At 43.2% G+C, this 27,671-nt stretch overlaps 2 protein-coding genes across 6 annotated transcripts in view; one reads left to right on the top strand and one right to left on the bottom strand.

The window, feature by feature from the left end:
* The window catches only part of LOC121289392 (mesoderm induction early response protein 1-like), a 51,828-nt gene extending 49,397 nt beyond the window's left edge, over positions 1–2,431 (bottom strand). For 3 of the 4 annotated variants that reach the window (XM_041208782.1, XM_041208781.1, XM_041208785.1), the window contains exons 1-2: positions 1,521–1,545; positions 943–1,088 (exon numbers count right to left, since the gene is read on the bottom strand). In XM_041208782.1, coding sequence (XP_041064716.1) covers positions 943–1,041 — 99 coding nt within the window. In that variant the 5' untranslated portion in view covers positions 1,042–1,088; positions 1,521–1,545. Of the gene's footprint in view, positions 1–942; positions 1,089–1,520; positions 1,546–2,335 lie in introns of those variants that run through there. The other variant, XM_041208780.1, reaches the window with a different exon arrangement.
* A 165-nt stretch (positions 2,432–2,596) lies between these two features.
* dnai4 (dynein axonemal intermediate chain 4) overlaps positions 2,597–27,671 on the top strand; it is a 179,742-nt gene continuing 154,667 nt past the window's right edge. For both annotated transcript variants that reach the window (XM_041207630.1, XM_041207629.1), the window contains exons 1-2: positions 2,597–2,837; positions 18,845–19,028. In XM_041207630.1, the coding sequence (XP_041063564.1) occupies positions 2,812–2,837; positions 18,845–19,028 (210 nt within the window). In that variant the 5' untranslated portion in view covers positions 2,597–2,811. The remainder of the gene's footprint in view (positions 2,838–18,844; positions 19,029–27,671) is intronic.

Here is a 27,671-nt window from a genome sequence, read left to right as displayed (position 1 = left end):
GCGATCAAGCAAATCAATTAAGCAAAAAAGATGCAAGACTAAGACTTTGTTTACATAGTTGGCAAACTAATTTTAAATGTGGAAGAAATATGAACTAAGCACTTTACCAGATATATATTCATCTGTTTCGATTTAATATTTACCTTTCAAATTTTTTGATGTAGGTTTCTGATAACGCAATCACATCTGATAAGAGAACTTAAAAAATTCCAGCAAACCTTTACAATCATGATTTTTTCCCCTTTGAACACTCTGCAGTGCTTCAACTTCTAATTTCAGCAGTTTTAGTACACTAGACAAACAACTTTTATGCTTGCTTTTCAGTCAAAAATGTTATCACAAATACTCAGAACTGCCTTTATTAAAAGGGACCAAGAGAGTTACAATAAAGAGTTATTTAGGAAAGCAATTTTACTACAATTTTCTTCCACATTAAAAATTATGGAATTATTTAGCTGAATCTACTGATGCGCACAGTATAACAGCAAACTCTTCTTCACATGAGAATAAATGACAACTTCAACAATAACAGTTAAACTGATCAAGCAAACACCATAATTCTGCGTAAACATTTAAATTTAGCTGGTACCGACTGGCAAGTCTACCAAAGATCAAACTGTTCAACGTAACACAATGAAGTAAATAAAAAGTGCATAAAATTTACAGGGTTTTAAATTATGAAACAAAAATATGTTTACAGTAATCTGCGAGATGGAAATGAGGCTAGGTCTGGTGTCATAAGGCTGTGGTAAGTGAACAATGAGTATATCTCCAATTGTTTTATGATATATTTTCTGTTCATCACACATGTAAGCTTAAGAGAATCAGGAAATTGGATAGAGATCAAACAATCCAGCCATCAAATCTACATTCTTGCACAATTAGTGAATTTAGGAGCAAAGCCCATAACTTTAGATTAAAAAGAAATTAGTTATCACTTACCCTTTCAAGGTCCTCAATTTCTGAGCTGAAATTGTTGTCACCTTCCATCATTTCCTCCTCCTCAAGTGTTCGTTCATCATCAAAATCATGCACAAGCATATCAGCAGATGGATCAAAATCATGGTCCTCTGAGCCTGCTGAACCCCCTGTGGAAGGCATTTTTTGGAAGCAGATGGGTGGAGGAAATACATAATGTAATTTTTTTGACTTCTCAGCATAGTTACATATCACCTTTAACACAAGAACAGGCTCTCTGAATATTCAATACAACTACAATTTTGATTTTAGTATTCCAACATTGATTTGACTCCATGACCACACAACTTTGCCAGGCAAGTACAGGGGTAGAATTTGCAGCAAATCCACCAGATTACATGCTAAAACCAAAACAAACCCCTGCTTTTGGAAATATGCATTTTTAGGTTTACGTAGAATCCACCATAAATATTTAGTCATATATATGCTTTAAGATACAGTATGTGCAATTTGCAACACTACTTATTTCCACAACTCACTGCAATATAACTAAAAGTTTTACAATAAATACAGATCTTAAAGAAAGTTTGCATTTACTGTACCTGGGCTCGAGCTTCCAACGGAAGGCTGTAAGTTAAAAAGAAAACTTTAAAAAAGATTCCAAATAAATTCATTGCTGAAAACATTCCAAAAATAATTTTTCCACATCAAAATACAATGGCATTTTATAAGTTACAAAAAGCACGGAAAACCCATTTACAGGATAATGCAAATGTTGTACTTGCATTTACAAACTGCCCCCCCCCTCCCAAAAAGATGTTTCGAAGTAATGATAAATATATAAAGGAAAAAGTTAAGACGGCTGACTGCGATGTCACGGTTGCGAATGGGGGCGGGGGGGGGGGGGGGTGCTGGAAAAGTTTGCTTTTACATGGAGCTAGAGCTGGCGGAATTTCTCATCCGACCTGAAACGAAAGCTTAGGAACAGCTACTGAAATTTCAAAAGAAATTTGTTAAATGTTGCAAATTTTTTTGGTCGAGAACTGTTTTAGGAAAAACATTTCTCATTTTTTAAAAAAAAGGTGAATTCTATGAGGAAAAAAATACCCAAATAAGGCCTAGCGGATATGGACGGAACTTCAACATGGGGGAAAAAAGCGCGCCGCGAAGCCAGGCTCCGGCACAGCGCCCAATAATATTTCCACAACTTAATAATTTTAAGTCAAAGGGAAAAACGCAGAAAAAGTTTATCACTTGAATGTTTCCTCTTTAAAACTGTACATTCCTTTTAAAAAACACTGATTTGAATTCAGATATTAATGAAGATAAAGTTTGAAAGCAAGTCTTAAAAATAAGATTTTAAAATGAACTTTTTTATTTTTGTGAATAGATAAGTCTGGTGACGGGTCCGCCTTACCTCCGCCATTTTCTAATTTCGGGTCGGGGATTGAGGTCATGCCTTGACCCGGATGTACTCGCCAGCCCGCCTCTCTGCCCAGCCCGCCACCTAACGAGTTCGCTGATTGGATCCGACAACAACCTGCCTCCTATGCCTGTAATGTGATATCGTCCATCCATAGCTTACTTCTGCTGACTATTTAAAAATAGCTCTAAAAGTTTGGCGTAAAAAGCACTTTTAAAATACATGCTATAAGTTACAATGAGATCAAGTTGGTTTCGTTTGAACAGCGACCAATCAAAACGAAGTTTCTTGCAAGGGTGGGCGGTGAAATGGGCGGGGCGTTGTATCCATGGTAACGGTGGGGGCAGCCCCGCCCCTGACAACAGTATCGTCGCTTAGGAACGGACCAAGCGGATTCGAGAAAGAGCTCCCGAGCGGGTAGATCCAACCTGTTTATCCAGCAATCCTGCTGGAATCGCCTGAAAATCACAATGAAGAAAATAAACCCAGCATTGACGTGAGTTTTATTAATTTTACGCCACATATTTCAACTCTTTCTTGGACTCGAACTTAAGTTCTGTCGAAGGGTCATGAGGACTCGAAACGTCAACTCTTTTCTTCTCCGCCGATGCTGCCAGACCTGCTGAGTTTTTCCAGGTAATTCTGTTTTTGTTTTGGATTTCCAGCATCCGCAGTTTTTTTGTTTTTATTTTTTTGTTTTTATCTAAGGATTATTTCCTGCCGGTGCTTTGTTTCCAACCTCCTGCCCTGGAAGTCGGCCTCACCAACCTCTTCAGCCTCGCCGCTCTTCAGTGGATTTTGCTGTTCCGAGATCCACATTGTAGTTGAACGAGGTTTGCCCTTTGTTCGTGGTCGTAGGGCGACTTTTTTTGGGAAATTGAGCTGTGCTCGTCACCCGAGGCTGCAGTTTCTTTTTTAGTGCCGCTTTGAGACAGCTACCACTGGACACCTCAGACTTTCAAAGCTTTAGGGCTGATAAGTTTATGATTTTGTTTTTGCAGCTTTTCATTTCCTTTAAGTGTCCTGAAGGTGCCATTCAATATGGGCGATTCATAATTAGACACCTCTGGGATTTTAATATGGAGAAGAGGGGTTCATGCTACTTAGTGTTGTTTTTATATTTAAGTGAATAATAGTTTCAAATATGTATTAACACTTCCTCATCAAATGTCACGTTTGCATCCTGTTACTTCGAACTCACGCAGATGAGATTTTGTGAATGGCATAAACAAGGTTTTTTGGCACATTGCTTGACTAATTTTGTTTTGTATTACCTCATTTAATTAAATTGCTTGTTACAGTGGTTATGAAATCATTTAAGTGACACTATGCAGTTTTACTTTTTTCCAAAGGAAATAAATTAGTAGTTTACCACCACTGTGACAGCTTACTTGTTGAACTCCTATCCCCCTCGCGCTACAAACTTTCAACTTGTTCAAAATTTAGCTGCACTAAGTCCTGCTTGCCCTTTGTACCTGTTGCTACACAACTCACCTTCCTCATCTTGAAATCTCTCCATGGCCTTGGCCTTCTCAGCCTCCGCAACCTCCTTCAATTTTTCTTCTGTGTCCATATCTGTGCCTCATTGAGCCTGTTTTGGTTCTCTCCTTCAACTTGTCCTAACGTAACACTGAATGTCCAGAGATGTTTCAGTATTTGGTTAGTGGTTTTCAGTCATTGATCACATATACTGTTACTCCAGTAGATGGTGTTCAATTAATTTCATCATTTTCATTATGCATAATGATGTTTGTGCCCAGACAAGCCTTTGTACCCAACAGAGGTCATATTGTTGTGCTTCTGCCTAACTCATAGTCCAGCTTACATTTATAGTAACCACCTGGGACCAGAATTTGTGCTACTCGAATAGGGAGACTTGTCTCACCACAAGATATAATCACTAATATAAGTGGTTTCACCTCACAAGCAGAATATTGTTACATTTTGCACCTAGGTTTATTTGAAATCTTAGGTAGTTGCCAGACTCCACCTTAAGTGTTTTTCATTTTAAGTCATCCAAACCAATAACAGTGATCTCATTAACAACAAACACTTCTTCAGTCTTTGGTTCTTCAACTATTGCTCTAGATGTGTGTAGGCATTCCTTTCCCATGGCATTTTGCTGTAAAATGGTTTCCACTCTTGTTTAATCCTTCCAAAAGCAGAGCAAAGCACCCCTCTTGTGGAACAAAAACAGAACATCTTCTCTACCACACATTTGCCCATGTCCACCCATGCCAACACATGGCACCTCATGCTCTCCATGCCAACTATGCCCCTCAACCCACCCTCCATGGCCCGATATAGCCCCTATGCCAACCCAGGCCCCCTGCCCATCACCCTTTACCCTTACATCTATCATGCCAACTCACCAAAGACCTGCCATGGGTAGATCTCAGGACTTATGCAGAGATGAGATAAAATAAAGTTCTATAAAATGAAGTTCCAGGTGTCTATTGCATACTTCGCTATATTGAGAAAAAAACACATTCATAAAAACCCATTTACCGCATTTACATTCCTTCAACTAAATAAAACCTTATAACAACAAACATTTCATTCAAGTGTATAACCCTTTATAACAAGAAGCATTGGAATTTGTAGTCCTACAGCAAAGAGTCTATAACCACTTGGAGCTGTCAATCAAACTGTGTAATGTCAGGCACCCTACTGTGATAATGGATGGTTGTGAAATCAGTCATGCAGCACTAATCCAGTAACTGAAGCCCTCTGGCTTATGTCAACAGAAAGAGTGAAATAGCAAGCAATTTTTTTTAACATTCCAGGCATTTTAATCAAGGATTTAAAGGGTAGGACTTTTAAATGCCTTGACACTTTTGACACCTCCGTTTGACAGGTGCTTCTAACAGTTTTGACAGATCCCATTGAGAATTTTGACTAGTCCCTTTGACAGGTCTCTTGGCAGATGCTCTGTTTTGATAGGTCTGGTGACAAGTGCTTCTGACAGTTTTGACAGGTCCTTCTGACAGTTTTAACAAGTAGCTTTGATAGGACCTTCTAACGGTTTTGACAGGTCTGTTGACAGTCTCAATGAGTTTGACAGTAATGTGTTTATGCACTTTTTATGCACATTTATGCCTAATTTTAACAATTCCGAATCTGATCCAAAGGAGTACCTCGCCTTTCCAAAGGGGCGCCTGGCTATCTAACCAAAATCCACAACATTCAGACCTGCTGTTACCAGCTCTAATCTGCACACTTCGGGTTTTGCGCTACAAGGCTACTGAAATCCCACCAGTGGAGGCAGCTGATGATGTAAGCTGAGGGCAGTTACCTCTGTAAAACGTGCATGCATGAAACACATACAGCCTCCATGAAAATGGGAAGCACTGTGTTTGGGGGCAGAACGTGTGATTTTCAGTTGCTTCTGTCATTTTCACCTCCCCGTCGTGGTGAAAATCTGGCCCTTTGTGTCCTCCTCACAACTTGCTTTCCTGTCTATCTTGAATAGGACATGGACTGCAGTGTTTCAAGATGGCAGCTCACCACCACCTTCACAAGGGCAATGAGGGACGAGAAATAAATGTTAGCCTAGCCAGCGACGCCCAAATCCCATGAGTGAATAGAAAAGAATCTTGGGACAGAATTTTGCCCTCAGTTGGCAGGCGGGCCCCACCGGCGGTCGGCGGGCAGCCGAACTCCGCCACCGAAGCAGGCACTGCCAGCATTTTAAGTATGCGGGCCAATTAAGGCTTGCCCAACAGGAAGCGCTATGCACTTCTGTGCGGGGGGTAGGGACTCCCCATCTGTCAAAGTGTGCTCCCTGAGACTAGGTGCTGTCTCAGGGAGATCAGTGAAAGTGTTACAAAATTAAAAAATAGAAAAATAAAAAAATTATTAACATGTCCCCCTCGTGATAATGTCTCACGAGATGGGACATGTTAATAAATATCACATAAAATTTATTAAAGTTTTTAGAAATGGACATGAAACCTCATCCCGCCAGTGGATGAGGTTTCATGTATTATCAGAAGCCCGCTGGGGCTCCTGGCTTGCCCGCCAGCCTTAAGGTTGGACAGGCAGGGTCTTTAATTACCTTAATTACCCTGTCAATGGTCTCAATTGGCCATTGACAGGTCGGTGGGCGGACAGCTGATTTTGCTGTCCGCCCGCCTTCCTAAAGATTTAAATGGTCGGGAAAATTCAGGTCTTGTTATCATCACCAAAATTTGGTTACAATACACTTGGTCCCTCCATCCAAGTCATTAATGTAGATTGTAAATAGTTGAGGCACCAATACTGATTCCTGTGGCACCCCACTAGTTACAGATTGCCAGCTTGAAAATGACCCATTTATCCAGTCTATGTGAGCAGTGTTAGTTAGCCAATCCTTGATGATAAATGCTAATAGATTACCCCCTACACCTTGAGCTCTTATCTTTTGTAGTAACCTTTTTTGGCACCTTATTAAATGACTTTTGGGAATCCAAATACACTACATCGACTGGTACCACTTTATGAACCCTGCTTGTTACATGCTCAAAGAACTCTGATAAATTTGTCAACTATGATTTCCCTTTCACAAAACCATTTTGACGCTGCTTGATGGCATTACGGTTTTCTAAATGTCTTGCTACAACTTCTTTAATAATGGATTCCAGCATTTTCACAATGGAAGATGTTAGGCTAACTGGCCTATAGTCTCCTGCTTTCTGTCTCGCTCCTTTCTTGAATGACAGTGTTACATTTGTGATTTTCCAATCCGGTGGGACCTTTCCAGAATTTTGCGAGTTTTGAAAGATTATAATCAATGCAGCCACTCCTTTTAAGACCATAGGATGCCTACCATGAGGGCCATGGGACTTGTCAGGCTTTAGTCTCATGAGTTTACCTAATACTTTTTCTCTACTGTTAGTGATTATTTCAAGTTCTTCCGTCCCTTTTGCCCTTTGATTTTCTACTGTTATTGGGATGCTTTTAGTGAAGGCAAATACAAAATTCTTGTTCAAAGACTCTGCCATTTCCTTGATTCCCATTACTAATTTCCCTGTCTCACTCTCTAAGGGACCAATGTTTATTTTATTTACTCTTTTCCTTTTTATATACTTGTAGAAGCTCTCTCTGCCTGTTGGTATATTTCTTACTAGTTTATTCTCATATTTTAATTTCTCCCTCTTTGTTATGATTTTTATCATCCTTTGCTGGTTTCTAAATTTTTCCCAATCTTCTGGCTTACTGATGGCCTTCACAGCATTTTATATCTTTTCAATTTTATTCCATCTTTAACTTCCCTAGATAGTGGTGGTGGTGGTGGATGGTTAATCATTCTCACAAAGTGTTTCTTCCTCAATGGAATACTTCTTTGTTGAGAATTATGAAATATTTCCTTAAATATCTGCCGCTGCATATTTACTGTCTTGCACAGGAAATAGGAGCACAAGTAGATCATATGGCCCTTTAAGCCTGCTCTGCCTTTTAACCTATTTTACTATCACCACTGTACTGATTGCATCCTTTTATTAACAGAGTCACCCCATCTCCTTTTCCTTCCTATTTTGAAATGTCAAATACTCTTGAATGTTCAGTTCCCAGCTTTGGTCACACCCATTTATTTCTATTTTTGCTATTAATTCATCTATCTTTTTATGAATGCTTCACTTGTTCAGATAAAAAGCCTTTAATTTTTTTTACCCTTTTCCCTACGCTGACACTTTTTGCTGATGCATCCTTGTTTGTACAGTCTGTTCTTGTCACATTCTTGTTATCATTACTGGTATTGTTACCTTGCACCAATGCCTTGTTAACTTTCTAAATCATCCCTCACGTGAACAATCGCCCCAAGTATTTAGTTTAAAGCCCTCTCTACAGCCCTATTCAATTAACCGGGAAACTGGTCCAAGTGCCGTTCAAGTGAAGCCCACCCAATGGAATAGCTTCCTCTTTCCCCAGTACTATTTCCAGTGCCTCATGAATTGAAACCCATTCCTCTCACACCAGTCTTTGAACCACACACTCATCCCCCTCATTTTATTTATCCTATGCCAATTTGCTTGTGACTCAGGTAGTAATCTAGAGATTAATATCTTTGCTTTTTAATTTAGCCCCTTGCTGCTCATATTTCTTTAGTAGAGCCTCTTTTTTTTAGTTCTACCTGTGTCATTGGTACCCACGTGGGCCATGGCAACTGGATTCTTCCTCTCCCACTCCAATTTCCTCTCCAGCCCTGAGGAGATGTCCTTAATCCTGGCATGAAAACAGAAAATGCTGGAAGGACTCAGCAGGTCAAACAGGTTGAAGGTTCATGTTCTGGTGAAAGATCATGGACTTGAAGCGTTAACTCTGTTTTCCTCTCCAAAGATGCTGCCTGACCTGCTAAGTATTTCCAGCATATTCTGTTTTTATTTCAGATTTTCAGCATCTGCACTATTTTGCTTCTGTTTCCTTAATCCTGGCACTGGGGCAGGCTTCAGGACTCATGCTCTCGGCTGCAGATAAAGTTGTCTATCCCCTTAACTAGACTGTCCCCTGCTACCAAATTCCTTTTCACTCTTGTTATGATCCCTATAGACACCAATAACATTTAAAAAGAAATTCAATATGCAAGTTAATAGGTGAAAAGGATGACACATGAAGATTTCATGTTTTAAGATTTTTACTGTAACGAATGACTAAAAACATTCTTGTAGGCAACTTATACTTTATACTGTAGAAAGGTGACTATCTTTTATACTTATCGCACATTGTACTTGCTAATTACAGTCCTATGGCAAACAGTCCACAATTGCTTCCATTTGCCAAAGTGTTCACATTTTCCCATTTTGCCGAGTAGTAGCTTTGAGTGGCTGTCTCCATGCGCTTCCTTCAGTTTTCAGAGAGTTTCCCAAATCCACTACCAGCAGTAAAGCCTGATCCAATAATTCATCTTCCCTTCTTACAGCCTTTTCCCTTCCTCCCAAGGAACTTCACACCTTACTCAGCAGATCCCTTGACCTAGCCAGGCTTATTGTCAGGCAGGATTCAGAATAGTCGCATGACCTCTTTCATTTTAATCTAAGTTTAAAGAAACAGTCTAAAACATAATCTTATAAACCTTATAATTGTAACACTCTCCAACCTGAATAGCTCCTTATACCATAGGTACTGTTGTCATTGTGCTCATCGTCTCTGCTGTCCCTGCTCTCATCCACATAGGTTGCAAGGATCTTGTACCTGTCAGACAAGTGCAAGGGCTGAGGCTCCTCCAGTTCTACCTTCTGGATCGGGAAAAATGCCTGCTTCATTCGTAGTTTCCCCCTCCTGATCCTGACCATGGACCAAATCTGAAGAACCATAACCTAAGGGATGTGACTGCCCCTTGAAACAGAGTGTATAAGTAACTTTCTTCCTCCCTGACGCATTGCAGTGTCCAAAGCTCTGACTGCAGCACATCATGTCTGAGCCAAAGTTCCTAAAGCTTAGAGTCACTCCCTCATGGTATAGCCATTCTGCAGTAAGGGTCTGCAATCCAACAACTTCAGCTCAGAGCTGATGAACTGGAGTTCAAGCTGCAGACAATGCAGGGCATGAGAGGGAGAAAGTTACCTGTACACTTTGTTCCAGGAGGCAGCCATATCCCTTAGATAAAGTAGAACATTAGAGTTGCTCAGTGGTCAGGGACAAGAGGGTGTGATTGCAAGTCAGGCAGGTTTTGGGATCCAGGATGCAGAGATGGAGGAGCCTCATCCCTTGACTTTGGTAAGAGGTACTTGCTACCTGAATGGATAAGAACGAAGATGGCAGAATGGATGGGAAAATTGACCATGGCATCATGGTGCAGGAAGCCATTTAAGTGGGGCAAATGAAAATAAACGTAGAAGTGATAGGGGACAGGGTGTTCTCTGTAACACGATCAGGAGTTCCAAAGGTTGTCTTACCTGCCCAGTGCCAAGGTTAAAGACATCGCCTCGCAACTAGAGATGAATTTGGAGTGGGAGAAGGATGCCATGGTCTACATAGGGATCAATGACATAGGTAGAACCAGGATTAATGTTCTGCTAAGATAGTTTGAGGAGTTAAAGTTCAAATTAAAAGGCAGATGCTCAAAGGTAAAATCTCTGGATTGTTACTTGATCCACATACCAATTGGCATTGGTTCAAGCAGGTTAGAGAATTAAAGGCGTGGCTCAAAGAGAGCTGTGGAGTTCATTTTTGATACTCTTATTTAAGGAGGGATATACTTGCATTGGCGGCAGTTCAAAGGAGGTTCGCTAGGTTTATTTCTGGGATTAAAGTGTTGTCTTATGGGGAGCAGGAGGGGCTTACTTAGACTTCTTGGAGTTTAGAAGAATGAGAGCTGATCTTATCAAAACACATAAGATTCTGAGGGGGCTTGACAGGGTAGATGCTGAGAGGATGTTTCCCCTCTTGAGGAAATATGGAATTTAGGATCACAGTTTCAGAATAAGGGGTCTCCCTTTTAAGATAGAGATGAGGAGGAGTTTCCTCTCTCAGAGATTCATTAATCTTTGTGAATTCTCTATCCAGGAAAGCAATATATTCAAGACTGAGTTACACAGATTTTGATCTATGAGAGACTTGAGGATTGTGGGGAGGGGGAAAGTAGGAAAATAGAGTTGAGGCCATGGTCAGGTCACCCATGATCTCATTGAGTGGCAGAGCAGGCTCAAGGGACAGAATGGCTACTCCTCCTCCCATTTTATATGTTCTTATATCCCGGATTGCAGTGCTATTGATAAATTCCAACATGTTGCAGTTATAGCACACTACCTGCCCTGCCATGTCTGCCTAATGGTATTTATTTACTTGATTACTTACTAATTTAATGAAGTGAAGTAATAGCAAACAAGTTTCCCAGTACCTCCTTCCCCCTCTGCACTGAATTTCCACTTGTACCAAATTTCTGACTTTGGTACTTTGTTTATGAAGCACTTCTCTTACGAAAACTTTATTCTTCACACATGATATGTGGTTATCAATTTAAAATCATTATTTAGTGAGGAGAGAATTTTGCATGAGAAAGGAAAAATGCTGGATATATGCATCAGGTCAGGCAACATCTGTAGAGAGAGAAACAAAGTTAATGTTTCAGAATTTTAAAAATTAATTCATGGGATGGTAGACGTTGCAGGCTAGGCCAGCATTTATTGCCCATTTCTATTTTCCCTTGAGAAGGTGGTGGTGAGCTGCCTTCTTGAACTGTTGCCGTCCATGTGGTGTAGGTACGTCCACAGTGCTATTAGGGAGGGAGTTCCAGGATTTTGACCCAGCGACAGTGAAGCAACAGCGATATATTTCTAAGTCAGGGTGGTGAGTGGGCTTGGAGGGGAACTTCCAGGTTTTGGTGTTCCCATGTGTCTGCTGCCCTTGTCCTTCTAGATGGTAGTGGTCATGGGTTTGGAAGGTGCTGTCTACGGTGGCTTGATGAGTTCCTACAGTGCATCTTGTAGATGGTACAGAGTGCTGCCAGTGTGCGTTGATGGTGGAGGGAATGAATGTTTGTGAAAGGGGTGCCAATCAAGCAGGCTATTTGTCCTGGATGGTGTCAAGCTTCTTGAGTGTTGTTGGAACTGCACTCATCCAGGAAAGTAGAAAGTATTCCATCACACTCCTGACTTGTGCCTTGTAGATGGTGGAGAGGCTTTGGGGAGTCAGGAGGTGAGTTACTTGCTGCAGGATTTCTAGCCTCTGATTTACTCTTGTAGCCCCAGCATTTATATGGTTAGTCCAGTTCGATTTCTGATCAACGGTAACCCCCAGGATCTTGATAGTGGGGAATTCAGTGATGGTAATGCCATTGAAAGTCATGGGGCTGAATTTCCCCCCCGTCGAGGGATTATGCGGGAGTGGGGGGGAGCTAGCGCGAACCTGAACAGGTCCGTGCTGCCATTTTATGTGGGTGGGCCAACCAAGGTTCGCCCAGCGTGACGCTCGCCCGGAAGTGCTGAGCGCTCTCTGTGTGTGTGGGGGGGATGCCTGAATCGGGGCCTGCGCTCTTTCACGCATGCATGTTAACGAGTGCAGAAGTCTCTGTGTCTCAGGGAGATCAGTTTAAGGTTTTAAAATTTAAATAAAGGAAAAGAAACTTGTGTCACATGAACTGGGACATGTCAATGAATCTTTTTAATAATTTTTATTGAATTTTAAAACACTTCATGAAACCTCACCCTGCCCATGGATGAGGTTTCATGAAAAATGCAAACACTGCCTGGCATATTCACCTGCCTGTTAAGGTTGGACGGGCAGCTCATTTAACTGTTTTAATTAGTTTTTAACAGGCCTTAATAGGCCAAACTGAAAATCTAAATGACACGCGGTGATGTCGGGACGCCCGCCCGATGTTACTGTGCGTCATTTTACGCGTCGGCGAACAAGCCCCGCCCCCGCTCGCTGACTGAAAAATTCTTCCCATGGGGTGATGGTTAGATACTATCTTGTTGGAGATGGTCATTGCCTGGCACTTGTGTGGTACAAATGTTACTTGACACTGTCAGCCCAAGCCTGGATATCGTCCAAGTCTTGCTGCATTTGGACATGGACTGCTTCAGTGGCTGAGGAGTCGTGAATGATGTTGGACATTGTGCAATCATCAGCGAACATCCCCACTTCTGACCTTATGATAGAAGGAAGGTCATTGCTGAAGCAGCTGAAGATGGTTGGGTCTAGGACACTACCCTGAGGAACTCCTGCAATGATGTCCTGGAACTAAGATGAATGACCAGCAACAACCACAATCATCTTCCTTGACTCCAACCAGTGGAGAGTTTCCCCCTTATTTGCATTGGCTCCAATTTTGCTAGGGGTCCTTGATGCCACACTCAGTCAAATGCTGCCTTGATGTCAAGGGCAGTCACTTTCACCTCACCCCTGGAATTAAGCTCTTTTGAACCAAGGCTGTAATGAGGTCAGGAATTGAGTGGCCCTGGCGGAACAGGTTATAGTGAAGCAAGTGCCGCTTGACAGCACTGTTAATGACCCCTTCCATCAATTTACAGATGATCGAGAATAGACTGATGGGGTGGTAATTGGCCGGGTTGGATCTGTCCTGCTTTTTGTGTACAGGACATACTTGAGCAATTTTCCACATTGCCGGGCAGATATCAGTGTTATAGCTGCACTGGAACAGCTTGGCTAGGGTTGTGGCAAGTTCTGGAGCACAAGTCTTCAGTACTGTTGCCAGAATATTGTCAGGGCCCATGGCCTTTTCAGTATCCTGTGCCTTCAGCCTTTTCTTGATATCATGTCGAGTGAATTGAATTGGCTGCAGGCTAGCATCTGTGAAGCTGGGGACCTCTGGAAGAGGCCAAGATGGATCATCCACTTGGCACTTCTGGCTGAAGATTGTTGCAAGTGCTTCAGCTTTATCTTTTGCATTGATGTGCTGGGCTCCCCCATTATTGTGGATGGGGATATTTGTGGAGCCTCCTCCTCCAGTGAGTTGTTTAATTGTCCACAACCATTCACGACTGGATGTGGCAGGACTGCAGAGCTTAGATTTGATCCGTTGGTAGAATTACCTAGCTCTATCTATCATTTGCTGCTTATGCTGTTTGGCAAGCAAGTAGTCCTGTGTTGTATCTTCGCCGGGTTGACAACTCATTTTTAGGTATGCACGGTGCTGCTCCTGCATTGAACCCCAGGGTTGATCCCCTGGCTTGGTGGTAATGGCAGAGTGGGGGATATGCTGGGTCATGAGGTTACAGTTTGTTGTTAAGTATAGTTCTGCTGTTGTTGATGGCCCACAGCACCTCTTGTTGCCCAGTCTTGACTTGCTAGATCTGTTTGAAATCTATCCCATTTAGCACGATGGTAGTACCATATGACATGATGGATATCCTCAATGTGAAGACAGAACTTTGTCCCCACAAGGGCTGTGCAGTGGTCATACCTACCGATACTGTGTCATGGATAGATGCATCTGCAGCAGGCAGGTTGGTGAGGATGAGGTCAAGTATATTTTCCCGTTATGTTGGTTCCCTCACCACCTTCCGCAGACCTAGTCTAGCAGCTATGGCCAGCTCGGTCAGTAATGATGCTATTGAGCCACTCTTGGTGATGGACATTGAAGTTTGCCACCCAGACTACATTCTGCCGCCTTGCCACCCTCAGTGCTTCCTCCACATGATGTTCAACATGGAGGAGCACTGATTCATCAGCTGAAGGAGGGAGGTACGTGGTAATTAACAGGATGTTTCCTTGCCCATGTTTGACTTGATGTCATGAGACTTCATGGGATTAGAATCAATGTTGAGGACTCTCTCCCGACTGTATACTACTAGGCCGCCACCTCTGCTGGATCTGTCTTGCCAGCCAGATAGGACAAGATTGGGGATGGTAGGGTCCTGGGATATTATCTGTAAGGTACGATTCTGTGAGAATGACTTATGTCAGGTTGTTGCTTGTCTAGTCTGTGAGTTGGCTCTCCCAATTTTCGTACTAGCCCCCAGACGTTAGTAAGGAGGATTTTGCAGGGTGGTCAGGGCTGAGTTTGTCCTTGTCAATACCGATGCCTAGGCTGAGGTCGGGCGGTTCATCTTTTTAGCAGTTGGATACAACTGTGGTTTGCTAGGCCATTTCAGAGGTCATTTAAGAGTCAGCCACATTGCTGTGGATTTGGACTCGCATGTAGGCCACACCAAGTAAGGATGGCAGATTTCCTACCTCAAAGGTAGGAACTTTTAATTTGTACTTTTACTTCCAGATATCTATTGAATTCAAATTGCATTATCTGCCATGGTGGGATTCAAACCTGGGTCCTCACAGCATTACCCTGGATCTCTAGATTACTAGTCTAATAGCAATATAACTATGCCACCACCTCCTTCATTGATGACCTTTTTCAGAACTGGAAATAATTTGTGATGTAACTGGTTTTAAGCAAGTACCAAAGCAAGGAACAGGGTGGTGGTGACAGAAGAAAATAGAAGGTCTCTGATAGAGTGAAAGGCAGAAAAAATTACATGATGAAAGGGATGATGTTGCAAGGAAAAAGGAGATGGTTACGGGACAAGTAAACAAACAAAGGATGGATCTAGTGGAGGTGGTAATGGGAATAGCAGAATCATCACCACTGGCTGCTGTCCAATAAAATGAGGGTAAATGTTATGATCTGAAATTGTTGAAGTCAAAGTTGCTCCTGACAGGCTGCTAAGTGCCTAATTGAAAGATGCAGTACTGTTCCTTGAATTTTTTCTTCTTCTTGATTCTCTTCCCGTGCATAGAGATGTGTGAAGCAGATGAAGCACATGCTTACATCTGTTTCCCTAACTAGTTTTTCCTGGAACAGGTAATAGCTTATGGAGGCCACTCCACCTCAAGCATGGTTGACCAGGAGACTCTGCTGCTCTTACTGCCTGCCATAGGCACATTGGATGGATTTACAGGCTTATAATCAACCTGTTTAGCTATGTTATGAATGCACCTTCATTGGCCATCAAGACCTGGAGTGGGACTTGAACCAGAGCTTCTGGCTTAGTGGCAGGGACACCACGTACCTCCCCGTTCTTTGAGCTTGCATTAAGCTTTATTGGAACAGAGCAGGAGGTTGTGGGCAGAGGTCAGTGGGAGTGGGGCAGAGAGTTAAATTGACAGGTAACCAGAAGCTTGGGGTCATGCTTGCAGACTGAATGAAGGTGTTCTACACACCAGTTACCCAATGTGAATTTGGTCTCCTCAACGTAGAAGAGACCATATCATGAACAGCAGACATAGCCTACTAAATTGAAAGTAGTACAAGTAAATTGCTGTTTCACCTGTAAGAACTGTAGAGAGTTCAAAATTTTATAGAGAGATTAGGACAGGGGTCAGCATCCTTATCTTACCTGAACAGCCTTTAAAAAAAAATGCCTAAAATAAAAACTTTTGGGAGCTGCAAGATTAATATTTTTTTTCACTTGTTCACGGGTTATGGGCGTCACTGACTAGGCCAGCATTTATTGTCCGTCCCTAATTGCCCTTGTTCAGAGGGCATTTAAGAGTCAACCAGATTGCTGTGGGTCTGGAGTCACATGTAGGCCAGACCAGGTAAGGACAGCAGATTTCCTTCCCTAAAGGACATTAGTGAACCAGATGGGTTTTTAAACAACAATTAACAATGGTTTCATGCTTATTATGAGACTTTTAATTCCAAATTTTTATTGAATTCAAATTTCACCATCTGCTGTGAGCAGATTTTGGATTTGAAACCAGGTCCCCAGAGTATTACCCTGGGTCTCTGGAATACCAGTCTAGTGGAAATATCACTATGCCACAGCTTCCCCAAATACTGGGCATTTCTAAACCAAATACTCTGGTAGAATGCATAATTGGCTGATATAATAAATAAGGTACATGTACTGAATTTATGTATCAAGTGGAAACAATTAAGATTAAAATAACTCTGAATTATCACATTTTTGGTCTTTTTTAACTAGAATTTTGCCAGTGAATTCATCTTCAAAACAAACTTTAATTTAAGATTGTCTCAATTTTATGCATCCTTTCAGCTGTTGATTCTCATAATTAAAAAATTGTTCTTAATAGCACATTCAGAATAATTTATCATCTCAGCTTTATTAGAATCAATAATGTTTGCAACCATAAAACCTGTTCCACAAACCAAAAGCATCGTCTATAACCATGATGTAGCTATACAATTTGCACAGGTTTATTTAAGAGCATGATGATGTTGTTCATTAAAATAATCATTTGAAACTGTAAAATGCAGCATAATGATTAACCTTTTACCTCACAATAAAAACATGGCTTTTACTTTTCTTGACTTAATGTTTTTTGGATTTTTCCATGTTAATGTGATCCAACTGGAGAAGTTTAGAAGACAAAATGAGATATTAAAGAGCTGCATGTGGCTCCAGAGTCGCAGGTTGCTGATCCCTGGGTTATGACATTTTTCTTTACACAGAAGGTTGATGGAACATGAAATGCTTTGCCACAGGGAGGAATTGTATTGTATCCATTGTATCCTTTAGAGCAAAGGGCCCAATTTTTTTTTGTTGAACTTTCCTGTTTGGAGATTCATCTGCACCTCTCTCTAGGAACCAATGGACAGAACTTTCAACTTCAGGGCGTAAAATGGGCTGTACTAGATCGGCTGCTCATTACACAACTCTGATGAAGATGATATTGCTGCACATTATTTTTGTGAAGAACAAGATGATTTTATTTTCTATGCTAACACATTTAATTACATTTATGATGTAAAATAACCAAAGGCACCTTATGCAGTAATAATGGTATCAGTGTCCTTCAGTGTAAAATTGGCATCCATTAAAAAAAATTGGATCTACCACCACTGAAAAGGAGGGGAGGAATCAGGCAGAAATCAAGTCTCTAATGCTTCACTAATCCTATGTTCTCTAGCCCAATTCTCTGCTATATGGCATCTTTAAATACATTGAAGGATACAATATACTTAGCCACTTTCTAGTTTGCATCCGGTTTATATAGTTGTGAGATGTTTTAGCTGAGATTTTGAGATGCCAGAAGTGTCAGTAGCATTATAATGGGAGTCAATGGCTATTGTGTAGCTCTTCATGAGCACATGTACGTGGATCATGTGGGAAAATTCTGATGGAAGGATACAGGTGTGGCAATATTAGAGGTAGAAATTGCTTTGCAAAGTGTTTTGTACCACACACTGGGCAAGTTTTGTAAGCATCCAGTGGGCTGTAAGAAAGATGTGAGGTAGAGAAAAACACACTTCGGAATATTATGTTTGCTCAACTTTCCTTATAATTTAAAGATGGATACTTATACCTTTCTTGATCTAGTAGGGTTTCGGAACCTTTTCCTCAAAAACTTTCTGGGTGGTTAAAACAGTAGTGACACACAATGTCTTTTCTTATACAAGAACACCAATCACAGAGTGAATATCAAAATCACTCTACTCTGCCACAATTCCTTCAGCAGAACCAGAGAACCATGATGTTCTGCTAAGATTCTGCACCATTTTTCAAATAGCGCCGAAACTTCTTCTCTCAGAAATGTTTTCCCCATTCACTACTGCTCTAGGCCTTTCAAATTTTGCAGCAGCCTGGTTATTCTAGTTCCCCAAATAGCAAGCCCCTATTGGGAAATATTATTCATACAAGGAGCTTACTAGATATACGTACATAGGCCTGACCCCAGAAGATTCATAGGTTTTTTTAGTCTCCCGTTGCAGTAGGTACAAATTCTGTAACACTTTGTTACTGTGTATTCCTGAGAACATTATGGGGAGTTCACCTTGAAACTTTATCATTGAAGGATAATGTGTTAATGTTTTTATACAATGAAAAATAGCCAGTGGTAGAATTCTAGATTTTGCTCTGTCAAACTTGAGTTATGTCTGCAGAAAGCATTTTGAGCTATTTTAACAGCTATTTAAACTAGCTCTGTCTCTGCTAGTGATCATAGTGGGAGCAAATGACAGATCAAGAGTATTGCACTATAAGTATATCAAACATTAAAGTAATTTGGCCGAAGTAATTTTTCATATATTATATGCTGGTACCAAAGTACTGCAGTATTTTTGAATCTTGAATAACTTCTGTTGACTTGAAATTGTAGGTCATCCAAAATGGGAGGAAGCATGAAGAAATTTCCTAGTCATCACAGCATGGGGAACTACAGTAGACACAGCCACAAAAGCTCAATGAGTTTTCTAGGGTCAACTAGTCGTCAAAGGGTAAATTTGCAAGGGGAGAAGATCTTGGATAAAGGCTACAGTTCAGGAGGAAGACACTCTATACAGGTACAGTTTTATGTGATGAACAGCTCAAATTGTTATAAATGTGAATTCTGGGACTTGTGCCCAAAACTCTCTGTATAAACATTTTGCAAATCTTAGTTGTGCCGCAGGGTGGGATTTTGCCTGAAGTCAATGGACCTTTAGCTGGTCCGTCAAATCTTCCATCCTGCCCACAACAATTCCCGCCATAGGTGGGAACAGAAGATCCTGGCCATAGTTGGAGGCTCCAGGTGGATGCTGGGCATTTTCTTTCTCTCCTCTTCAATCTATTATCATCGGAGAGTTGAAAACACTCAATCACATGGTTACAGCACAGAAAAAGGCCATTTGGCCTGTTGTGTCTGCACCAGTTCTCCAAAGGAGCAATTTGCCTAGCATTACTCCCAGGCCTTCTCCTCGTGCCTTGCACATTCTTCCTTTTCTGATAATAGTCCAATAGCCTGTTAAATGCCTTGATTGAACATGCCTCCACCACACTTTCAGGCAATGCAATCCAGACCCCAACCATTCGCTGTGTGGAAAAGCTTTTCCTCAGGTCTCCATTCATACTTTCGTCAATGACCTAAATCTGTGCCCACTTGTTTTCGATCCTTCCACCAATGGGAACAATTTTTTCCTATCTACTCTGTCCAGACCCTTCATGATTTTGGATACCTCAATCAAGTCTCCTCGCAACCTTTTCTTCTCCAAGAAAAACAGTTCCAACCTCTCCAATCTATCCATGTAACTGATTCCTGGAACCATTTTCATGAACCTTTTCTGCATTCTGATGCTTTCACATCTTTCCTAAAGTGTGGTGCCCAGAACTGGACACAATACTCCAGTTGAGGGAACTAGTGCTACATACAAGGTTAACTTAATTTCCTTGCTTTTGTACCCTCTGGCCCTTTTAATGAAGACTAGAATGTTGTTTGCTTTAATAACCTTGCTCTCAACCTGTCCTGTCACCTTCAATAACCTATGCACAAATATACCCAGGACCCTCTGCTCCTCTACCTCCTCCAGAATTATACCCTTTATTTTATACTGGGTGGACTCATCCCAGATTTGCACTAAGTGCGGTAGCGGGTGAGAAAAGAACTGGCCTCAATGGCAGCTTTTCAACTCATAGCTACCTAGTTCCATTTTATTAATCATGCATTCCTGGGAAACACGCTGTTTCGATGGTGGGTGGCCTCCAATTTGCCCACCACGCCATCACTTCACTTCTTCACACCGGGTGCCATATTTAAAGTGCAGCTGCATGCATTGCTCCAAGTGCTTCCAGCCCAGGACCACTGCAAAGAAGACATGGCCCCGAAAGGCAAGAAGATTGCAGCCCCCCCAGCTTAGGGACGCGTCCCTCAAGCGCCTTTTGGACGGCGTGGTGGCTCGCTGTGATGCCCTGTACCCCCGCTCTGCAGGAGAGGCAGCAACATCACCAGTTGCTGGAGCTGCAAAGACAAGCTCGGGAACATTAGGAAAGGATGTCTGGTGCACTCCTCAGATTGCAAAGCACGATGGAGGTGTCCGTCCGCCTTCAGTCTGAGGTGATAGCACTGGCATGCCAATGCACTGGGGTGAACAATGGTTGGATGGTGACTGCCATGGAGACCTTGGTCCAGGACATCTGAACTGCACTGCTACATGGGCTGAAATCCATTGCTGATGATACTGCTAGAGGCCAACTGTGGCAACGCAAAAGGGGTGCGTGGCAGCTCGATCTCACTCCAGCTTTTCCATCTCCTCGAGGAGTCAGCCAGGGGCCCTTGGGCACCCATAGGGAGGAGGATCAGCAGGTGCTTGGGGCCACCCACCCAGGTGACCCCAGGAGTGTCCGGCTCACCCAAATCCCCTCTTCCTGTGACCTCAGCAGCTCCAATTCCACAGGCCGAGGAGGGTGCCTTTGCCGCACAGCAGGACCCTGAAAGCAGGCCGAGGCCCTTCTATTTTCGGCCCTTCAGAGGACGCCCATCAAGTTCATCACAGACAGGGTGTAGCAGTCAGCAGGCTGCCTCCACCTCTACTGTGAATGTCAGGGGAGCACCAAGACATAGCGTCAAGGTTAGGAAAGTTAAGAAGATTTAGTTGCACAGCCTGGGCACGAATGTTAGTTATTCATGCATAATGTTCATTATTGTAAATAAACTCCCCAGAATGTCTCCCTGCCTATAGCTCCTAGCTCTGATGAGCAGTGTTCGTGTCACTCAGAGTGAAACCTTGGTTCCTGCACAAGATTAAGGCAGATGTCTCAGTCCAGGGCCTCTTCCCTCTGCTTTGTGCAGCTTTCATACTAAAGTGATGGTCTGGCTTCACACTCACTGGACACATTGCTGATGCCTGCACCTTGATGGTGCTTGTCATTGTGACGCTTTGCCACAATGTTCTGGCAGCAGAGTTCTGTCATTCTCGTTGAGCGCTGTCAGCATCTTTGAGGTGGGGCTGGTCCCCATCTCTTCAGCATCTGTGATCAGTGAGGCTGTGCTCCTGAAGGGGTCAGGTGCTGAAGGCTGACAAAGGCTCAGGTGCATTTAAAGTTTCATGGCTGCATCTCCATGAGATGACCCTGATCACAGAGCACAAGCGAGCTGCCCTAAGCCAGACAGGAGTCAGACATTCACAGAGGCTATGTGAAGATCTATAGAGTGTCTTAGCTGCATGTTGTCATCGTCCCCCTGGAATCAAGTGAATATTAGGGCCTCCGCTGCATCTCCATGAAAGGAGCCTTATCACAGAGGGTATGCGTGCTGCCATCAGCCAGACTGGAGTCAAACATTCACAAATGCAACGTGAGGATCTATGGTGTCTCCTCACTGCATGTCGTCATCATCCTGCAACTATGGGGATGACTATGAGGACCTCCCGAGTGTGCCTGCCTTGTCTAACTAGTGCGATCGCCTTATAGCTGTCATCCTTGTCTTCGAGGACCTCTTCACCCTCATCCCCATCAATGTCCTCCTCATTGGAGGAGACGTCCAGCTCCCCCATCTCCTCCTCAGCCAACTCCTTGCCCCTTGTGGCGCCAGGTTGTAAAGTGTGCAGCAGGTGACAACTTGCATGACACTCTCTGTGGACTATATTGCAGGACTCCACCAGACTGGCCTAAGGCCTCAGAACTTCATTTTCAGCATCCCAATGGTTTGCTCCACCAAAGTGCGAGTTGCAACATGAGCCTCGTTGTACCTTTGCTGTGCTGCTGTCTGAGGCCGCTGCACATGTGTCATCAGCCACGTCCTCTGTGGGTAGTCCTTGTCCCCACTGAGCCGTCCCTGCAGCCTCTGTGGATCCTGGAAGACATCAGGGACCTGAGACCAATTGAGAATGTAGGAGTCTTGGACAATCCTTGGGAACCGTACACATACCTGCGGGATGCGTTTGTGGTAGTCGCACACCAGCTGAACATTCAGTGAGTAGAAACCCTTATTATTGATATAGTTGACTGCTTGTTGCCACAGAGCTCTGTGTCATCAGCCACGTGAGTGCAGTCAATGGACCCTGCACCTGTGCAGAACCTCAGATCTGGGAAGATCCCAGCGCTCTTGCATCCTGGCTTTCCTGGTCCAGGGCGAAATGCACAAAGTTGTGTGCCTTCACGAAGGCATCCGTGACCTCAAGGATGCATTTGTGGTTGGAGGCTTGCGGTATCACACAGAGGTTACCAGTCGAGCCCTGAAAGGAGCCACTAGCATAAAAATTGAGCAGCACAGTCACTTTGACGGCTAGGGCAGTGGATGCCTCCATGTCCCCGTGGCACCAAATCCTGCAGCAGGTGGCAGATGTGACTGACCAGTTTGCTAGACATGCACAGCTTTGGCGACACTTGGTTCTTGTCTACCTGCAGGAATGAAAGGTGGTGTCTATAGACCCTGGGTCTAGCTAGGCACCAACCAGCGACGGCTCGCTGTGACTCTTCAACGGTGTGTGTGGGAGCCCCAGCTGCACATTCTCCCTGAGGATACTGCTCCACTCTCTGCCAGCCAGGCGCCTCTGTCGCTCGCTTCTCTTTCGCCTCCGCTCTCTGTAAGCCATGAGGCATACAGCTAGGTCATCAGGCTCCATGCTCTTGATTTACTTCTCCTGCAGGTTGAAAGAGAGAGACATGTGGGTTAGCTTGGATGTTCTAAGAACCTCTCTTGGTTTAGTCTGAAGGCCCATTAAAGCATCCCACAGAGTGCTGGCCACCACTTGATTGGCCAGAGTTTAGTGTGCTGCATGGCTGCCCGAGACCCCACCCAACACCGCCTCACCCTAGGCAGCTATGGCTACTGGACTGCATGGTGTGTGCTCAACTCAGGTGTAGGCATTCTCCTAACCTGCACTGCAAGGCTGCACTGTTAACTTGAACCATGGGGGAAGACTGGTCCAAACCTGAATTATGACATTGCAAGTGGCTGTGAGCGCCTCCACCAGTGACTGTTCCATGGCCAGCTTTCGGAAAGAGATTATACAATTTGCCCAGCAGTTGTTCTGTGGTCCATTAAAACATTGATTAATTTGCAGTCTGTGCTCAAGGGGTGAAAAGCTCTGGAGCATTTGGTGACACTTTCATGCCTCTGTATTGCTGGGCAGATAAGCTAGAGGTCCGACTCCAAGCATATCAATGTGGATGCGACTGAACTGTCTCAGCTGTGGAGGAATGGTCACTTTATACAAGATTTCCCTAATGCGCGGCTGCTTCCTCCACCCCCCTACACCCTGCACATGTTTGTACACGACCATCAACTGCAGTGCAGCCCTTGACCCCACCCCCGCCCACCAACTTGCCTCAACTGCAGGGCAGCCCTTGCCTGACACCACTCTGTCAGCCACCCGTAAAAAAAGCAACTTGCCTTTGCGCTCACCTGAATGTGCGGTACTTCAACCTTGAAGTCCAACAGGAGACCCTCATGAGCGCTGCACGATGTCACTGTGCTCTCGCCTCCGAGTTCCCCTTGAAGTGCAGTTCACTAGGTGCACACCTTATATATGCTGTTGTGAACCACATTGGCATGCAATCACGCTGACATGCCGGGGGGATGATTCTGGTAAGCTGGACTTATATGATATGCAGATATATTACAATGAACTTCCTAACATCTGACGGCAGGAAACGCGGCCTGCCATTGACAAGCAGAGTGGAATATGGCAAACTGGTTTCACAACATCGTGAAACCCGATTTTTGGCATTCTCGCCATATTGCCCGTTCACGCCGCCAAACATGCCCAATGCCAACGGGCATGGAAAATTCCGTACATTGTCGCTCTACATTCTTTCTACCAAAATGAATCACTTCACTCTTCTTTGCATTAAATTTCATCTGCCACTTGTCTGTCCATTCCACCAACCTGTCTATATCCTTTTGAAGTTCTACACTATCCTCACTGTTCTTAAGGCTTCCAAGTTTCATCATCTGCAAATTTTGAAATTGAGCCCTGTTTATCAATGTCTAAGTCATTAGTTTATAACAAGAAGAGCAAAGGTCCCAACACTGACCCCAGAGAAACTCCACTACAAACCTTGCTTCAGTCTGAAAAACGTCCAGCAATCACACTCTCTTGTTCCTGTCACTCATCCACTTTAAAATCCATGTTGCTAGTGTCCCTTTTATTTTCTGAGTTATAATTTTGTTTATCAGCCTGTTATGCCGCACTTTATCAAATGCCTTTTGGAAGTCCGTGCATACCATATCACCAACATTACCCTCATCAACCTTATCAAAAAAGTCCAACAAGTTAAGTAGACACAATTTTCGCATGCTGACTTTTCTTAACTCACCTGCATTTGTACAAGTGACTATTTTCTCTGAAATCTCATTTCTAGAAGCTTCCCCACCACTGAGGTTAAACTGACTGGCCTGTAGTTTCTGGGTTTATCTTTACAGACTTTTTTAAGATTTGAAATTCTCCAGCCCTCTGACACCACTTAAGGAAGACTGGAAAATTACTGCCTCCACAATTTCTGCTCTCATTTCCCTCAGTGTTCTTGAACGCATTTCATCCAGTCCTGTTGCCTTATCAATTTTAAGTACAGGCAGCCTATCCAACACTTCATCCTTGTCAATTTTAAACCTATAAGTGCCTTTAGGACATTGAAGGAGGAGGGATGGGGAAGAGGCTGGCTGGTGTGCATGTGTGTGCGTGTGTGTCTTACTTCCAGTCTCAGGTTTCTCACTCACTCTCACCACCATATGGCCTTCTCACCATATTGTCTGTTCACGCCACCAAACACGCCCAATGCCAACAGGCATGGAAAATTCCGTCCATTGTCTCTCTGCTTTCTTTCTACCAAAATGAATCACTTCACTCTTCTCTGCATTAAGTTTCATCTGCCACTTGTCTGTCCATTCCACCAACCTGTCTATATTCTCTTTCACCATGACCTGCCCAGGATTTTCTTCCTTGGTAAGGACAGGTGCAATATATTCATTTAATACCTTGGCTATGCCCCCTGCTTCCATGCGTAAATCTCCCTTTTGGCCCTTAATCACCTCCACTTCTCTGCGTACCCTTTTACTATTAATATGACCATAAAAGACTTTAGGATTCTCTTTTATGTTAGCTGCCAGTTTATTTTCATACTCTCTCTTTGCTTTTCTTATTTGATTTTTCACTTCCCCTCTCAACCTTTGATATTCAGCCTGGTTCTCGGTTGTATTATCCACCTGACATCCGTCATAAGTGTGCTTTTTTTCCTCACCTTAATCTCTATTTCTTTTGTCATCCAGGAAGCTCTGGATTTGTCTGCCCTACCTTTCCCCTTCATGGGAATATACCCTGACAGTGCCTAAACTATCTCATCTTTAAAGGCAGCCCGTTGCTCAGTTGCTGTTTTGCCTGCCAGCCTTTGATTCCAGTTTATCTGGCCCAGATCCATTCTTACCCCGTTTAGGTTGGCTTTCCAACTTCCAAACAATCTACTGAACCTCCTCTGAACCGCCTCGGAGATTTGCTAGACATCTTCAAAATTATTAGGTATTATGATGGAATAAGTAGTGACAGGTCATTTCCACTGGTTGACAATAATGAGTTAACATTGAATAATGAGAGAAATTCAAGATAATTGTGAAATTATTTAAAGCAGAAATAGAAACTCTTTAACAGGATGTCTAGGATGTGCAATTCTTTGTCAAAAATAATTTTGAATCAGAGTCCATAAAGTCTTCTATAAGTAAATTAGATAGTTACCAGTACTTAAAATGTATGGGGAACAGAAGACTCACATTGAGATGAACATTAGTCTAAAGTTGATGTCCTAGAAATTCAGCCACATGGTATCATTTTTTTTGGATGCTAGCTAGTCAGTAAATTCTCAAAATGGCAGCAGGAAGCACACAGAAATTTCTGACCTGAAATATATGCCTGCCATGGATAAGATGATGGCAGAAGCACATGCCGGAAATGCTTAAAGGGCAGAATAATTTATTTAAATCAAGGTCCTGCATGTCTTGCATTTATTGTGCTGTTGATTTTCAAATGATCCAGTGATTTGTTTGCCACGTGCTGAGCTCACAGAGTACTTGGTGGCGCTATCCATTCGATTTATCTGAATAAATTGTCTCCTGCCAATGCAAGACAGCCGTGCAAGATGGCTGCTGATACCTGTATGTGCATGCGCAGAATCCAATGATGTCACTTGCAGGAGACACAGTGTTGGTTGGATCTTATTTGCATCCTGAAACCATTCACCTAGTTTCTGAGCCTCACAGTGGGCAGGCAGTTGGGGCGCGGCCTCCCCGCAGTTTCAGAGGATCAGGATGGGGAGGGAGGGGAGGTTTCTGATCCACCTAATGACAGCTGCAATTCTGTTTGCAGCTCCTGGGTTTCTTCCCGATGTCAGATCCGGGTCAAAGGAAACAAGCTCCAGAGCAGGAGATTCAGAAACTGTGGGGAGGCTGCAATTGCTAACATTATAAAGAGGCTGCTTCCCTCTAATAAAAGCTGTTAACTTGATGCTGCCGGCGCTGTAATATTTGATATTCCAGGGCCAGTGATGACTGTTCATGCACCCTTCTGCACATTGCCCCTTATAAAGATGGCAGCCACACATAACTGTGCATGCATGGCACTGGCAGCAAATGCAGCCACTGTGGAGCTCAATGGGCAGGGAAATAGTGCTCCTTCTGACCCAACACTTAAAACTTTGGCCAATCGCGTTGACCTTGCCACTTCCACTCATCCCTGGCCACTGTCCGCTCACTCCTGCTTGAGGCCAACTCATTCACCCTTCCTCACTTACATGAGGGCCAGCTTCAATCCTTGATCTCTGCTGAGTTAGCTGATCTCAAAGGAGTGCATTAATTGGCCACAGTGCACCTGAACTTGTCAGGTGAAAATATTCACAAGGTTCGCTTTTCTGGAAGTCCATTTCTGGAAGTCATGTAAGGGCAAGATCAGACTTGATTGTGATGCTTTGTATGGTCAAAAAGCTTCTTGATATTCACTGTCAAGACTTCAATGTGAATAAAGATCACCTAGGTAAGATGTTCAACGATGTGTGTGTCAGGAAGGAATCAATACCTCAGGAAAGTGAGAAGCAGAGAAAATTGGAAAGCTCCCAAATTACCGTTGGATGATTTAAAATAAAATAGCTGCCTTCCCTTGGCCCAGAAGGAAATCATTTAAAAAAAAAACTTACCTTGTTCCTCCCTTTTCTGGACCTACTGCTCCTTTGTGCAGGGGGTTCCTGAC

This window comes from Carcharodon carcharias, chromosome 16, assembly GCF_017639515.1.
Source record: "Carcharodon carcharias isolate sCarCar2 chromosome 16, sCarCar2.pri, whole genome shotgun sequence".
Lineage (NCBI taxonomy): Eukaryota > Metazoa > Chordata > Chondrichthyes > Lamniformes > Lamnidae > Carcharodon > Carcharodon carcharias.
The sequence above is the reverse complement of the archived record's forward strand: the minus strand, read 5'-3'. Positions and strand labels throughout refer to the sequence as shown.